The sequence below is a fragment of the Hippocampus zosterae genome, chromosome 21, assembly GCF_025434085.1.
Source record: "Hippocampus zosterae strain Florida chromosome 21, ASM2543408v3, whole genome shotgun sequence".
Lineage (NCBI taxonomy): Eukaryota > Metazoa > Chordata > Actinopteri > Syngnathiformes > Syngnathidae > Hippocampus > Hippocampus zosterae.
In genome coordinates this window covers 7125949-7140042 of record NC_067471.1, presented here as the reverse complement: position 1 = coordinate 7140042, position 14094 = coordinate 7125949, and the positions used below count along the sequence as shown (strand labels likewise).

At 47.3% G+C, this 14094-nt stretch overlaps 2 protein-coding genes across 2 annotated transcripts; both read right to left on the bottom strand.

The window, feature by feature from the left end:
* Positions 1-777: 777 nt before the first annotated feature.
* On the bottom strand, positions 778-3666 carry lum (lumican). The gene is made up of 3 exons (XM_052055029.1): positions 3501-3666; positions 1985-2863; positions 778-1878 (listed from the first exon to the last, which is right to left on the bottom strand). The coding sequence occupies exons 2-3, from the start codon at positions 2856-2858 to the stop codon at positions 1724-1726; spliced, it is 1029 nt and encodes a 342-aa protein (XP_051910989.1). The 5' UTR covers positions 2859-2863; positions 3501-3666; the 3' UTR covers positions 778-1723.
* A 2933-nt stretch (positions 3667-6599) lies between these two features.
* On the bottom strand, positions 6600-11886 carry dcn (decorin). Its single transcript, XM_052055555.1, has 7 exons — positions 11651-11886; positions 9859-9971; positions 9094-9307; positions 8893-9006; positions 8708-8801; positions 8112-8250; positions 6600-7615 (listed from the first exon to the last, which is right to left on the bottom strand). The coding sequence occupies exons 1-7, from the start codon at positions 11865-11867 to the stop codon at positions 7415-7417; spliced, it is 1092 nt and encodes a 363-aa protein (XP_051911515.1). The 5' UTR covers positions 11868-11886; the 3' UTR covers positions 6600-7414.
* Positions 11887-14094: the final 2208 nt, after the last annotated feature.

Genomic DNA, 14094 nt, shown 5'->3' with positions numbered 1-14094 from the left:
ATAAAAAAAAGGCTACGGTTGTCAAAGGTCATTTGAAGACATGGAGCCCCGGTGGCGTGAGGTCAGCTTTAATCTGAGAGGACTTAATTTAATGCAGGCTCATTAGGCCAATTGCTTCCGAAACGAGTGCTCCTTTCCAGCGATGACGGCAGAGGCCGCGATGGAACAGGATAATCCCTGGCAACTTGTGCGAGGGCCAGAGGCGGTACACCACGCGACAACGTCTTTAGGCACGTTGCGAAAGCCGACGTTAGTGCGTCAAATGCCTCGGGTAGGTCGGACATTAGGCCTTCCATGTGCCTTTAAACCGTTTCGACGAAAACCATAACGTTTCAGAGGAGGAGGATCCACTCAAGATTCTGTCAAAATGGTTAAGCATTCTGCAAAATGTGGCAGAAACCACAAAAATATGTTCCCTTTTTTTTCCTTTTCCTCCCCGGAGTACGCCACTTAACATTCTCAACATTGTCCATGCGCCGCAATGTAAAAAAAAAAACACCCCAAACCCCTAACAATGTGTTCTTGAATGCATCGTGATGTGTTTGCGACTCTATAGGCATGTGTGTCGTACACACGAGCCGACTGCTCTGAAAGACATTTGACCGCAAACGGGGGTCAACGAGTGCGCGGCGGACAACGCAAAGTGCCAAACGTGCAGATTGTCATGTGGTGGAGCCCAGCTAGCTTTGTTTTTACACAGTTGCGGTAGATGTATGATTTGATCTGATGTTTCCATGCGACCACACTTTGTATCAAAAATCTCCATACATACAAATGTATTGGAAACATGGTTTATTCGAAATGACTTCCTCACAGTAAATTCATGAGCATTGACTGTTCCAAAGTGGCTCTAAAATGAAGAGAAGCAAATGAGCCAGACAAGACGCGATAGTCTTCCGATGACAATGTCGCGTTAAGCCACAATAGAGAACTTCCAGAACTGCAAAAGCTGTAGTTTATTATTATTATTTTTTTAAAAGGATGATATCATTTGAATTCATGCATGAAATGGAAAGAATACAAATCAGCAAGTGTGCGTGACAAACAAATATGTGACGGTGTCTCTTCACGGGCTATTGTTGAACTTGTCAGTATCCCAAACACATATTTTACATTTTATTCATGAATACGCCTTCATCATACACGATACTATACATGCTTAACACGGAACATACAAAACAAATACAAAATGAAGCTACTGCAGAGACACTGGAGATGCTTTACGTCATTGTTTACTCCGTATCGTCTCCGGTCGACAAGCTAACGCGTCGAATTGGAATGTTCGAAGTGTGTGTCTTATTTGTTTGTTTTTGTCAAAGTTAAATTTGTGCACGTTGGTGACTCGCCTTATCGTTTGGATCCGCAAAAATTGCATCCGAGACACTTTCTGGGTGAGAAACTTGCTATAGCACCTCTAAACTTTTTGGTGTTTTGAAGCTTTATTTTTACATATATATGTTTTTTAGGATTTTTTTCCTCTTTCAAATTACTTTTTATATCTACAAATATTTGGTATGTATTTTAACTTTAAAATTCCCTCATCATCATCATCATCATCATATTTTTTTAATATCATTGTTTTTCATTGAAAATGAGACTGCGATGCCTGCTACGGTTTATTTTTCATTGTCAGAGTGAATGTGCGAGAGTTGCGGATTATTTCAACGAGAGTTGAGTAAATCCATAAACGACGGAGGGCAGGTGGGGGGTGAGGGGGAGCTCCTTATTCAAACAGGATCTCGGAGGCCACGCGCAAGCACTCGGGGGCTTCGGGGGGCATGCTGCTGTGCGTGATGTTGTTGGCGTCCAGGCGCAGGTGCTTCAGGTGGGAATAGTTGACGGGGGTAACGAACTTGCAGAAACTCGACAGGTCGAACTCTGCAGGAAAGGAGAGAATTTGGTCAAAAGTCATGGCGGGCCCATGCGTACATTTGAACGCAATCAAATTGAATGAACACAAGGAGCCAGGGGCGTCCCCACTCACTGTTGATCTCGTTGGCTTGGAGGTAAAGTTGCTCCAGCTCCTCGTTGATATCGGGGATGGTCTGCAGCTTGTTGAAAGACAGGTCCAGCTCTTCCAGTGACGTCACGTTGAACACGCCCGCCGGGATCCCAGAGTCCACCAGCTTGTTGTGAGACATCCTCAGGGAGCGCAGACTCGGCACCTTGCTTAGGTACCCTGAGCCGATGCCGTCAATGTCATTGTAGTCAGCATAAAGGATTTCCAGTGAAGCCGGCACGCCGACGGGCAGCTTCTTCAGCTTGTTGTGGCTCACGTCGAGGGACAGCAGCTTCTTGGACCCTTTGAAGGCGCCGGCGACGGCCTCGGACGTTAGCTCGTTATGCTGCACGTTGACGGAGGTCAGATTCTCTTTGTCGCTCAGGAGTCCGGAGGGGAACTTGTTCAACTTGTTGTGTGTCATCTTGAGCTCATCCAGAGACTTGGAAGGAGGGACCACTGGCTCCGTGAGAAGGTTGTGACTGAAGAAGAGTTTTTCCAGGGCGGTCAGTTTGTCGATGGTACCCGATGCGATCTTCCCGTTGGTGATCTGGTTGTTGTCGAGGACCAGCCACCGGAGCTCGGAGGTGACGTTATCAAACACGCCAGGCTTGATCTCATCGATCTGGTTGTTCTGGAGGTACAGATATTTGATCCCCGACGGCACCATGGGCACAAACTTGAGCTTGCGGCTGTCACAATACATGGCGCTGGGGAAATTGATGGGACATTCGCACTCGCGGTCGCAGTTTGCGGTTGACGGTCCGATCAAGGAGGGCGGCACATAGTCCTCGTCCTCATACTGACACAGTGCCAGGCAGACGAGCGCTGCCAATAGGTGTACACGGAGAGGTACCATGGCTTCTGCAAAAGGGAAGGAGAAGCGGGAAAGGAGACGCAAGATGTTCAACGGAGATGCAAGAACCCCCCCACCCCCCACCCACCACCCCCCAAAAAAACCAGAGGAGACTCATTCAGCAGCGCTGCCACACCCACTCCCCCCGAAGCATTATATAATCACTCAAGAGCTCCAGATTGGAGACCCCAGGGGGTAATTTGAACCCTCAACAACAAATCGTCCATCACCTTCTCAGATTCCTGTGCTTACAGAGACGACAGCACTGGTAATGCAACACAGATGCCCCAGAAATCCTTGGGACGTGGAAGGAGCCTGAAATATCGCTCGGGTCCTCAGCCCATCACTTAAGCACTTAATCCTACCAGCTCCGGCATATTTTGACAAGTCCTGCAGAGGATGGTGCGGCGCAAAAACCTCCAGACTCGGTCCTAAACCGCAAAATGTACTTCCTATCCAAAACATCCCCATAAATGCGAAGAACACAAAACCCCCAAGAATCACTCGCGACTCTTTTTGTTCCACGAACCGTTGTTTCGAAAACCGACGCGGAGCGATTCCAAAGCTCACACCCGCAAACAGACAACCAATCAAATGGCAAATCAATCATCCCGTCCCGTCCCTTGCAACGTTTTACCGGCTTACCTGCGCTCCTCTCACGGCGTACTGTCTGTTTGGGGTTGCGGGGCCAGTGGTGGTAGAACACTGTGGTGTTCAAAAAGTCGATGTCTATGGAGGAAAACACAGGAGAGAAAGACGGAGAGGGAGGAGAGAGAGACAGACAGAGGGGGGGAGATGGAGAGACAGAGGGGAAAAAGGAGGAGGAGAGGAGGACGGCGGCTGGAAAGGAGGAGGGGGAGGTTTTGGGGGGGTTGTATGGCGGTGATGGGGGGGGGGGGGGGCTTTTCCCTGCAAATTCAGGATCCAGGGAATCAAAACATGCAATGAGGATGGATGCAAGGGTCCAAAACAAACAACAGGTGCAACCAGGTTGTTGGGTTTTGCCTTTTTGGATGCATCCTGACATCACCTTGGTAAACTTGGTTATTCGAGGTGGGGGGGCGCAGGATAAATCTTCCATGTAGACAGTTTTGGAAAGTCTGACAAAATGCCGCCGCGAGATGGCCAGAAAAGTCTTGCATAACATTGAGACTGCAATAGCAAGCGCTTTTCCAAAGTAAGTAGAAGCAGATCGCATCCATCTCGTGTTTCGCTCAATGTTTTTACACCACCGCTGCATTCTTTCCTCTCTGCAAATTTTAAAGGCCAACAATCGTCCGACGAGACGACCTCCTATTGGTTCCCCATGAACCACGGAGCCGGGCGGGCTTTACCTTTTTGAGGAAGGGGGTTCGGGGGGGATGGGGTTGGGCACGGGACGGAAGACGAGCCAAATGGCTCCCCCCCCCCATTTGTTGGGGAATGTTCATCTCCCTGTCAAAGCACGGCGGGATGTCGCGGCTGCTTTCGATTGGTCGCACTCCGCCCCGTTGCTCCTCTCGGGAAAGCAGAAATTTGATTTGCACATATGTTCGAAGCATTACCTCCGCCAGTGAGATTAGGTTTCGCCGCCATTCTCCGGACTGCAGAGATTCTGAGTGTGAATCACACATCGATGACATTCTATTAAGTAATACGCGATGGCCTACATTAGGATTGCTCGCCTTTTGGCTGAGGTTTGCGTTCCCCCAGCTGCCATTCCAGTTCTCGGTTTAATTTTTCATTCCGACTGCCTCAGCCTGATTGATGCCGAGGGAGACAAAATGGGGGGGAGCTCTCGTGGATTCTGTATTGCAGCAACAGACCTGGATCGACACCCCGTGGAGAAAACTGTCAGATTTTCCTTGGAAATGTACGAAGCAACGTGGAACCTGCTAAGTCTTCAGCCAGATATTTTTCAGTCACTTGCGCCCAAAAGCTCTTTCGGCCCTTTCCAAAGGCCTTGTCTCTAAATCCCAATTTTCTTACCAGAAAAGCACCTAAAAGATTGCTAAACTGGTCATTTGGGTCATGATGTAATGCTAACACTCATGCTCCGAAACCCGCATAATCTGTTGATTAGATAACAAATCAGTTATAGGTTTGTACAAATTGTATCGATTTCATCATTGTTGCACCAGGCAAAGTTTGCAGCAAATGACATCAAGCAACGAGCACTTCCCCACCCCGCTCCAATGGGACACACATGCTCCGATGGGGCTGTTCACAGGCATTAGCAAACAACACACACAGCATTAGCAAACATGGATATTCTGGGACGTCTTGGCACCGACACACTGAGTCCTCTAATAAACTCTCAGACAAGCAGCCAGACGCCACCTTCTGTCCCTGCCGTGAGGCCATGTGGTCACTGCAAGCCCTCGTGGTGGGGGCACATGTGCTGCACAAGCGCCCAAGTGAATCTCCACCAGTGATAAGATTCAAGGGCTTGGTTCATATGTTCCTGCTGGGAATTGTAGTCAGAGTCAAGATTTGAATCAGTGTCACGTTTTTGCTCACTTGAGTAATGTAAAAACCTTCTGCGAGAGTTGATTGACTGTTGGGACCAAAGCAGATGGAAAAGTGACCCCCCACACACCCCTACCCCCAATCTCATGATTTTCACACGTCTAACCAAAGGCCGCAGGACACGTGCAGGAAACTCCCCTTGCAGCCACCCGCTGAATTGCGGCTTACAGGCTTGACGACAAGCAACTTGAGCATGTGTGTGTGTGTCTGTGTGTGTCAGAGAATAGATGCAATGTGCCTAACTTCCACATGGGGGCAACAGACTGATGTGTGAAAAAAACCCTCAGCCACACCATATCATCATCTGTGCTTTCTGTGTCAGACTTCATTGAGTCTCATCTAAATATGTGAATCCATACTTGTAACCTGCTTTAAAAAGATCCGTAAAAATACGCTACAGAAAAACATTCAACAAGATGTTGCCCAAAAAAAACGTAAACTATTTCACTTGAGTCCATAGTGACAGATGCCATCTGGTGGCTGAGGTTCACTGGGAGACGTGGACTGTCACTGCCGGTCTGGTTTGTAGTAATTTTATCCCGAGCTGGTTTGTGTCCCTGCGTTGACATAGAAACCAACGATGTTGTCGGCCGCATCTGTGAACCGATGTTGGCCCATTCATCACCGTAATTTCGGTAGACGGTCAGTAAAGCGCTTCTTGGGTTTTATACCATCTCTAGATGGAGCCACCTTTCCAGGCTTTGGCCCGAAAACGGCACATTAGATCCCAGCAGCCTGCTCGTCAAAGGTTCTGTTTTTACAGATGCCGCGGCAGTCGATCGATGTCGATCCCCAACCGCAACGGCCATATTTGAATCGAAGCGCTTCGTCTCACCCGCTGCGTCTTGCTCCGTTTCTTGAACCCAAGTATTCCCACAGTCTCTCGAGAGCTGTAAATCACAGTGGGCCGAACGTGCCTCTTGTGTCAATATTTTTTTGTCCCGCACCATAAAAATGGTCACGTAAAACTTAAGCAGTGCAAAGGTGGCGTTTCCTGCTCGCTAGTGGACCAGGATGTGGTCTCGCACCTTCATCTATGATCATCTTACCTTATCTTGGGCCTTTGTTTCTTGTGTTTGATGACGACAATGCACGGTTTCTGTCATTACAACCATCGCAACGTTTTTTTTCATTATTTTTTTTTTATTCTTTCAGGACACCTTTCGCGGGAGCTCCCTGCTCGTGAGATGAAGAGGAACACCTTTGTTGCTGATATATTAAGAGTTTAAGCTATGGTAAGTGCTTGTGCCTTTTTTTTATGCAATGAGAGTTTTTTATACAGCATTTATATACAGTGTCTATACATAAAACATTCACACCGACTTTGGGGTGCCGCGGGGACACCCTGCTCTTGAAAACAAACAAAAAAAAAGGTAGCAGGGGAAAAGAACATTAGGAAGCGATTCCGGAAAAATAATAGCAGGAATAAAAGCATGCATATAAAATTTGGGGCATGACATTTTAAACATATATGGTTTATTCTAAATTTAGAAAGGAACCTTGGTTCTCACTGAACAGCAAAAAAATTTTTTTTTAAATGAAAGAGGAGACGAGTAGTGAGCGTGAGCAAAGTGATGGAAGTCACGCATTCTCGAAAACAGAAATGATTGAAAACTTTCTCGGCTTTCCCGCCTGCTCCACAGGCCTCGTCTACAAAAAAAAAATACAAAAAATTAATAACCGTCCCATATGATGCGCATGACTATGCTACAGTATGAGTGTGAGAATATATTACGGCTCTACCAATGATATGCAGCGCGTGTTTGCTGCAAGCCGTTTTTTGTGTTGTTTTTCATTTTTTTGGGACCGGTTATTCAAGCCGAGTTGAATAACCGGTCTAAAAACAAATGTAGTCAAACAAAAAAAATGTGCTTGAGGTCCATGTCCACCATCAGGAAAGAGTTGGGTCGGAAGGGTGACGGTCAGTGGTCAAACACACACACACACAAACTTTCACACGCTCATTTACAAATGCACACTTCCTTAGTGGTGGCTGTGGTGGTAAAGGATGGTGGTGGGGGGGTGGAGGGGGTGTCGGGCGGAGAGCCGCTCTACTTCTTCCTGTAGTTGCCCAGCTGGATGGCGGAGCGGTCGAAAACGCAACGGAAGGTGATGGGCTGCACTTCCCAGTAGGGAACGGGGTTGCTGAAGAGGCTGATGCCCGAGTACATGGCCTTCTTTGTATTGAAGCCGGGGGGGCAGAAATCCTCTGTTCCCACCGCGCCAATCTTGTTGACGTGGAGGTAGACCACCTGCAAGCAGGGGGGGGTTGAATTAATTGCAGCCGTGATTTCCGAAAGGATGATCATAATCATTCGAGATGAGAATCCAATTGTGGCTCTGCATTCGCTTTGTATTGAAAGAAAACGCCAGCCATGTTTCTGAGGAAATTGGATCAGAAATTTTCGCCAAATCCTAACAAACGTTGCTCGAAACCTCCCGGCGGTATGACGCCTCGCAAACTGAATGGTGGTGAAGCACTCTCGACTCGTTTCCAACGAATCCCGCCTAGAAACAATGTGTTTCTCATGAGAGCTCACACTGTGTGGGCTTTCGCAAAGACTTGCGCAAGTGGCGTTTCGTAATAGTCTTTTCGTGACCATAAACTATTTGAAAGTTCAAACAAGGGATGCGATATCAGCAATCTTCCTAATGAGCAGAATAACTTGTGACTTGGCTTCAGGTTTACCACGTGTCAGTGCAAATCAGGCCGAACCGAATCACGGCAATGACGAGCTAAAGTCCAACCTGGATGTATTTGTGGTCGGGCAGGCCGGGGGGCACGACGGTCAGGGCGTTGTGGTCGAGATGGATCTCTCGCAGGTGGGGGACGTTCACCAGGGTGCCGTTCTCCACCAGGCTGATCTCATTATGGCTCAGACCCAGCCTGTGGGGAACAAGTGTTGTGTCATTATCATTTGTAGGACAGTTGTAGTAGCCGGTGAGAAAACGAGGACGTGGAAACATCCGTCTGCTTGCACCTGTCGTTCCAATCCAAGATTTTGTTGTGACAAAATGGAAAATGAAACACAATTCCACTGCTGTCGCATCAAAGCTTTCTTTGTTCAGTCCCAATTTTCCACCGCATAGTTTCTGTCCAAACCCGGTCATTTGGACAATCCCGCAACTCTCCTTTTGCTTTGCCAAACTTCATCCAAGAGATTTGAAGAGGATGAAAAATCCCAAATTCTGGATATCAAAAGTGTCGGTTTGAAAACCTCCAGCACGGACCAAATACAAAAACAAAGGCTTTTTTGCTCTGCTTAATGATTACAGTTGAGGAACGAAAGAGACATCCTATAATGTATCGGTTACAAATGAGAGAATCAAAACATTTTTAGTACTTGGCTAGCTGCTTGAGGCCTTTCATACTCTCAGCGGTGACCTTGGAGATTCTGTTTCCATCCAGGTGCAGTTCAGAGAGTGAGCTGGGCAGACCTGTGCAAAAAGTTAAAAAAATAAAACCCACCACCACCACCACCATCAAGAATGTTGAAGCTGAATAAATTATGTTAAATGAACCGGGTACCTTGCGGGATCTCTGTAATCTGAGTGTCCGCAATGCGAATGTAGGAGACTCTCTTGAGATCGGCAAAAGCACCGGAATCGATCCCGGCGCTCTTCAGGGGGTTGGAGCCGAGCTCTAAGATGAGAATTGAGTCATCGGAAGAACGGAAGACTCGATTATTCTCCGCCCAATACTACGGTGGACATTTTGTTGTCGAGTTACCCATGACGATAACGTGGGACATCCCCTGGAAGGACGCCTTCTTTATCTTGGTGATCTCGTTCTCGTGGATGCGCAGCTCCTGAAGACTCTTGGGCATGTTGGCCGGCATCTCCTTGAGATTGTTCTTGGACAGGTAGAGTCGCTGCAGCTTGGTCAGGGGGCTGAGGGCCTTGGCGTGGATGCTGCTGATCTTGTTGTTCACCAGGATCAGCGCCTGGGGACGGGGGGAAAAAAAAATATTGGCATCGACGACCGCTGCTCTGTTTCCAATCAGCACAATTCCTTTGTGTTATAATTGGGGGGCAATGACATAACCAGAGGCTATAAATCACGCCAGACCACACTGTTTTGGCAAGCCTATTGCTTACACATCATAAAAAACAAGAAAATCATTCTTTCCCAAGACTGGGAGGTGCTTACCTGCACCATTAGACTCGATTTTCGGACTTGTAAACACAAACTAAGCCATTGTAAGTCCTTCTAGAATTCTAACATTCGAGTTTTTCCACCATATTGCGTTCCTGCAAGGTCACTGTAAACTTTTCCATGACATCCCCGGGAGCTTATCAGTCGTCAGTACAAAGTGGGTGGGGGTTGGGGGTCATTCAAATCCGCACTGGCGTTCGTCTCCACGCTCATGTCAACAGACTTGAGGCGATGGGAGGAATGTGACCCGTTCCGAAGGGAGAACCAGATCTCGGAAATCCACACGTGAATAGTTTCCGTGCAGCCGGCAACTGACGGACGGGTGCAAAGGCCTCTTACGTGCAGCCCTTTGAGGTTCTTGAAGTCGTTCTCCTTGATCTCGGTGATCTTGTTGTTCTGCAGATCGAGCAGGGTGGTGTCATCTGGGATGTCCTTGGGAACCTCTTTCAGACCTGTGGGGGGGGGGGGGGGGGTAGAAAAACAACACTCGAGAAAAATATCCCAAAATGTCACCTAAATAAAAATTTTAATATGCATGTTCATCGTGATTCAAAATTCTTAGCCCGCTCAATCACTTTTTTTGGAAATAGGTTCAGTCTAAGTTCCAAAAAGCAGGAACTTTTAAACCGGTGTGTTTACAATATGCTCCCAAGGGACCAAATAACAATAAATGTTGACCGTTCTCAGAGGCACACATGGCAGGAAATGGAACTGAAAACAAATTTCCTGAGTGACATAGCTGCATGCCAAGCTCATGCTTTAGCGTCGCATGACGCGTGTCGTGAAACAGTCTCGTAAAAACCGACACCTGCGCCACCTGGATGAGAAATATTTTAGAGGAGAGTCATATCGCGGTTACGGCGTTTTGCCATCTGTGGCAACACGTGACGGTTTCATTTACATTTGAGGCGCAAAGAAACAGTTTCGATTTTTGAGGTTTGAGCTCCTCGGCCTATCCTAACAGATTTGTCTTACGTGAAACCCGAAAAATGTCGCCTCATGGGTGTGGCCCGCTTGGGTTTCGTAGAATCTGTCAAACTTTACGCAACACTTGAAATCTGGCGGCTGACGTCGCGTCTAGTATGACAAATGAGTTGCCGATTGACGTCCAGGAAATGATTAAGACCAAGACTGCATGACTCGCCCCTGCAGTTGAAAGTCAAGTTTTGATAGCGAAGCCGCGTTTGAATCACTTCCAGCACATGCTAAGCAAACTTCCTCACCGCGTCTGCGACACTAGATTACGACAATGTGGAGTTTCTTATCGAATGAGTCTTTTGGTCGGCTGCAAACTGCACACTCGGCAACACTTGCGATTGATTATCATCAGAAGTGGCTCAGTACTCGCACTCGGTCCTAAAGTAGGAGAGTATGGTAAACATCGTACGGATTTAAAAAATAAGAAAAATGCGTCATTCGTACTAACTTGGTCCTAATTGAAGTCACCTGTCACCCCCGCTGTTGGCGTACCACTTTGAACGGTCACATGTTTCTCATCACCGTACATGGAGCCTCTTCGTGGCTCCCCACTTCCTGTTATTACCGTTGCCACGACAACACACCCCACAGTGTTTTCATAACCCTCGCTAAGTGTCATTCAAACGCAACTGGGTACTGCTACCGTGGACTTCGCCTGGAACGTTTGTCGGACAGGTCCGACAACTTTTGTGGTTTTTAAGGATTCCAGCCATGGAGCTTCATGGAACTCTGTTTGCTCATTGTCGGAAGATCTCAGTCGAGATGATTGTCCGGGACTCGGTGTTTTATGATCACTGCACCCAGTTTGTCCGTGAGTCTCCGTTTAACGCTGAGACCTGAGCACCCCTGAGTGGAAAGAGGGCCTTTTCTTGTCGTGTGTGTATATACTGTACGTCAGATTAGACAAACATGGAAGATAACGTTGGGGTAAACTGTTGTGACTGTGTGGAGCGGAATTGTGGTCTTTAAGTGATCTTGTCGGAGAACATTTGGACTCAATTAACATTGGAGAGTTCCGGTTTTTCCTCCGTCACACAATTTCCTCTCGATGGATTAAGACTGCGAAGTTCAGCAGTTTCAGTACGGAAAATCCCCTGCGGTGTTGGGTGAATGGATCATTCACCCTAATTTTACCCAAATCTGGTGGTCTTACCAAGGTCGGAACACTGGACCACACGCAGGTGGCACTGGCAGCGGAATGGGCACCTGGGTCCTTCGGGGATCATCATGGTTTCTTCCACCTGAGTGGGCGACTCGGGCAAACCGGAGCCGGGCTCGTCCTCCATCATGAAGTCTAGGAAGCCAGATTGGCGGAAGGGAAGCGCCCAGCAGGCGGTGACCAGGAGCAGAGAGAGACAAGCCGATCTCATGGTGCTGCTAGTGGAAGGGGGTAGCCTGCGGAAAAAGGGACAAAAATGTGACTGGGATGTCTTCAACGTGGGAAAGGAATCGGACTCGAGTGCCTCCAATGCAGAAGGCAAAAACAGATGGACGGTTGTGGTGATGTTGTAGCTTAAAGATGATAGGCAGTGGTTGAATGCCAAAGCCCGTTAACTCATTTACTATCAGCCAATTCTGGACCAAGTCTGAAAAGACGTTTAGACACGTCTTTGGGAGTGAATGAGTTCAAAGCGTGGCTGTCAATTTCTGGACAGGACTTGGCCCACTTGTCCTTCAAAGAGGAAAAGGGCAACATTAGAAACGGATGCGGTCCGGCTATTCCGATGATTTACGGGACTTAACTAAAACTGTAATGTTTGGCTGCGTACTTGGATTTTGACCATTTATCCATCATGAAATACATCCCGTTGCGTAATAATTAGCTTTTCCGCAGCAGGTAACAAGTCGTCCAACGATACACTTAAGCCAAGAAAAATGTGAAATTTGCTTTCGATGGCCATTTTTCACAACTCCACTGGTTCTACGCTCACAAAACACACACTCGCTGACCTTTTCACGGCGCAAGCACCCGCCAATCATCTTGCCATGCTTTGTAGCCTGTGTAAGCTTCGTAATGAAAGGGCACGAATGAGCCACATGCGGCTGACGAGCGATTTGGCTCGGAAATCGCAAAACCAGGATGCGGAAACTGAGGCAACGTTTGCCACTGATTGACTGTTTACGTGTTCATATAATCCGACGGCATCGTTAGGGCGCTTGAAAGTGTGAATTCTGTCAGTCCGGGACGGCGTTACGTGAGGCCGCACGAACGACTGCTCGACCCGAGACGTAATGATAACCCTCGTCCCACCAAAAATGCAGCTTCAACCACTTCCACACAACCGAGAACGACCTAGATTAGATTATCTGGTTATTGTAAAAAAAACAAACACGTAGGTTTATATTGCTGTACTTTACGACATGTTTGCCATGTTGTCACATGATCGTTGCAACAAAGACTTCTTGTCTGGGCTTTATAAGATCCAGAGGACATCTTGTTCCACTTTCCTCGCAAACTGAGTCATCTTGGCTTTGTCAAGCTCTCTTATCTCAAAAAAAAAAAAAGTACATATTCAGCAAAAAAAGAAAACAAAACGGAAGACATCTCATCTGCACACACGGTGGGCCAAGTTCTCGACAAATGCCTTTCGGTTGTTTGTTTAGGGCGAGGTCCTTCGTTGGAAATGTTCATTGTTGGAATTGGACGCACATCTGGCCAGCGCGCGGCGGCTCCGAGCATTTCAGAAGATGCGTGCAGAATCGGCGCTTTCACCGTTAAGTAGTCAACCGCGTCTCCCGCTTGTGACCCGCGACGTCCGTGCACCCCCGTCAACTGTTTTTTTCGGCCCCCGTTAAATTTTCATCAGCCTCTGCCAGACGGCCACTTTTTCCACGGCAGCTTAATCCTGCCTGTAAAACAAGAGTGCCGCACCATCTGACACTTGGTTTGTTTATCTTTTCAAGCCGTGCACCATCTCCAGTAAAAAAAAAAAAAAAAAAACCCATAGAGCTCGTTAATTTGTTGTGCAAGTTTTACTTTTTTTTTGCACATAATCAACATTAAAAAAAAGCCGCTCACCCTTAGTTATTTTTCATTTATCGGTTTGTTCAAATTACACTTTTTTTTTTTTGCCGATTATGAATTGGCGACATCATCACCGAGATGGCGCACCTCCACACCCCTCCCCGAAAATGTATCACTATTGGCAATATTTTAGTTTCATTTGAAGGTTTGTGTGTCAAGCACAATGACATTATTGACATATTGAATTCGACTTGTTTGTGAGGGTGTGATCACGCACCTCCACCCACCTTATGTAGCATAATTTACCCCCCCGCACCCCCCAAAAAAAATCCTCAAAAGTAAAGAAGGGTATCCACCAAATCTCTCATGATTTTCCCATAGATGCTTAGAACTCCCAAAACTGAAAACCTTTTCAAATATTAATTTGAATTCTGAACTTTTTTTTTGCCAATAGAATTTGGCAAAATCCAACATACAAACCCAAACGACGCATCCCCTCCAAAAAAAAAATCTCCCAAGTCAAAAAGCATCATGTTATCATAACACGACCTGTTGCGCCCTCAGGCACGCGGTTCTGGCGGGGATGATGGTCTCGTGGAGAATCCACCGATAGCAGAACACGTGTCAAAACA

Bases quoted from the DNA above. Each gene is read 5' to 3' on its own strand.
- dcn (XM_052055555.1), bottom strand. From the start codon at position 11,867: ATGAGATCGGCTTGTCTCTCTCTGCTCCTGGTCACCGCCTGCTGGGCG. The intron at 8,802-8,892 runs GTACCCGGTTCA...CTTTTTGCACAG, and splicing joins GATTACAGAGATCCCGCAAG to GTCTGCCCAGCTCACTCTCT. The intron at 8,251-8,707 runs GTACTAAAAATG...TGTTCCCCACAG, and splicing joins GGCCTCAAGCAGCTAGCCAA to GCTGGGTCTGAGCCATAATG.
- lum (XM_052055029.1), bottom strand. From the start codon at position 2,858: ATGGTACCTCTCCGTGTACACCTATTGGCAGCGCTCGTCTGCCTGGCA. The intron at 1,879-1,984 runs GTGAGTGGGGAC...CCTTTCCTGCAG, and splicing joins CCAAGCCAACGAGATCAACA to AGTTCGACCTGTCGAGTTTC.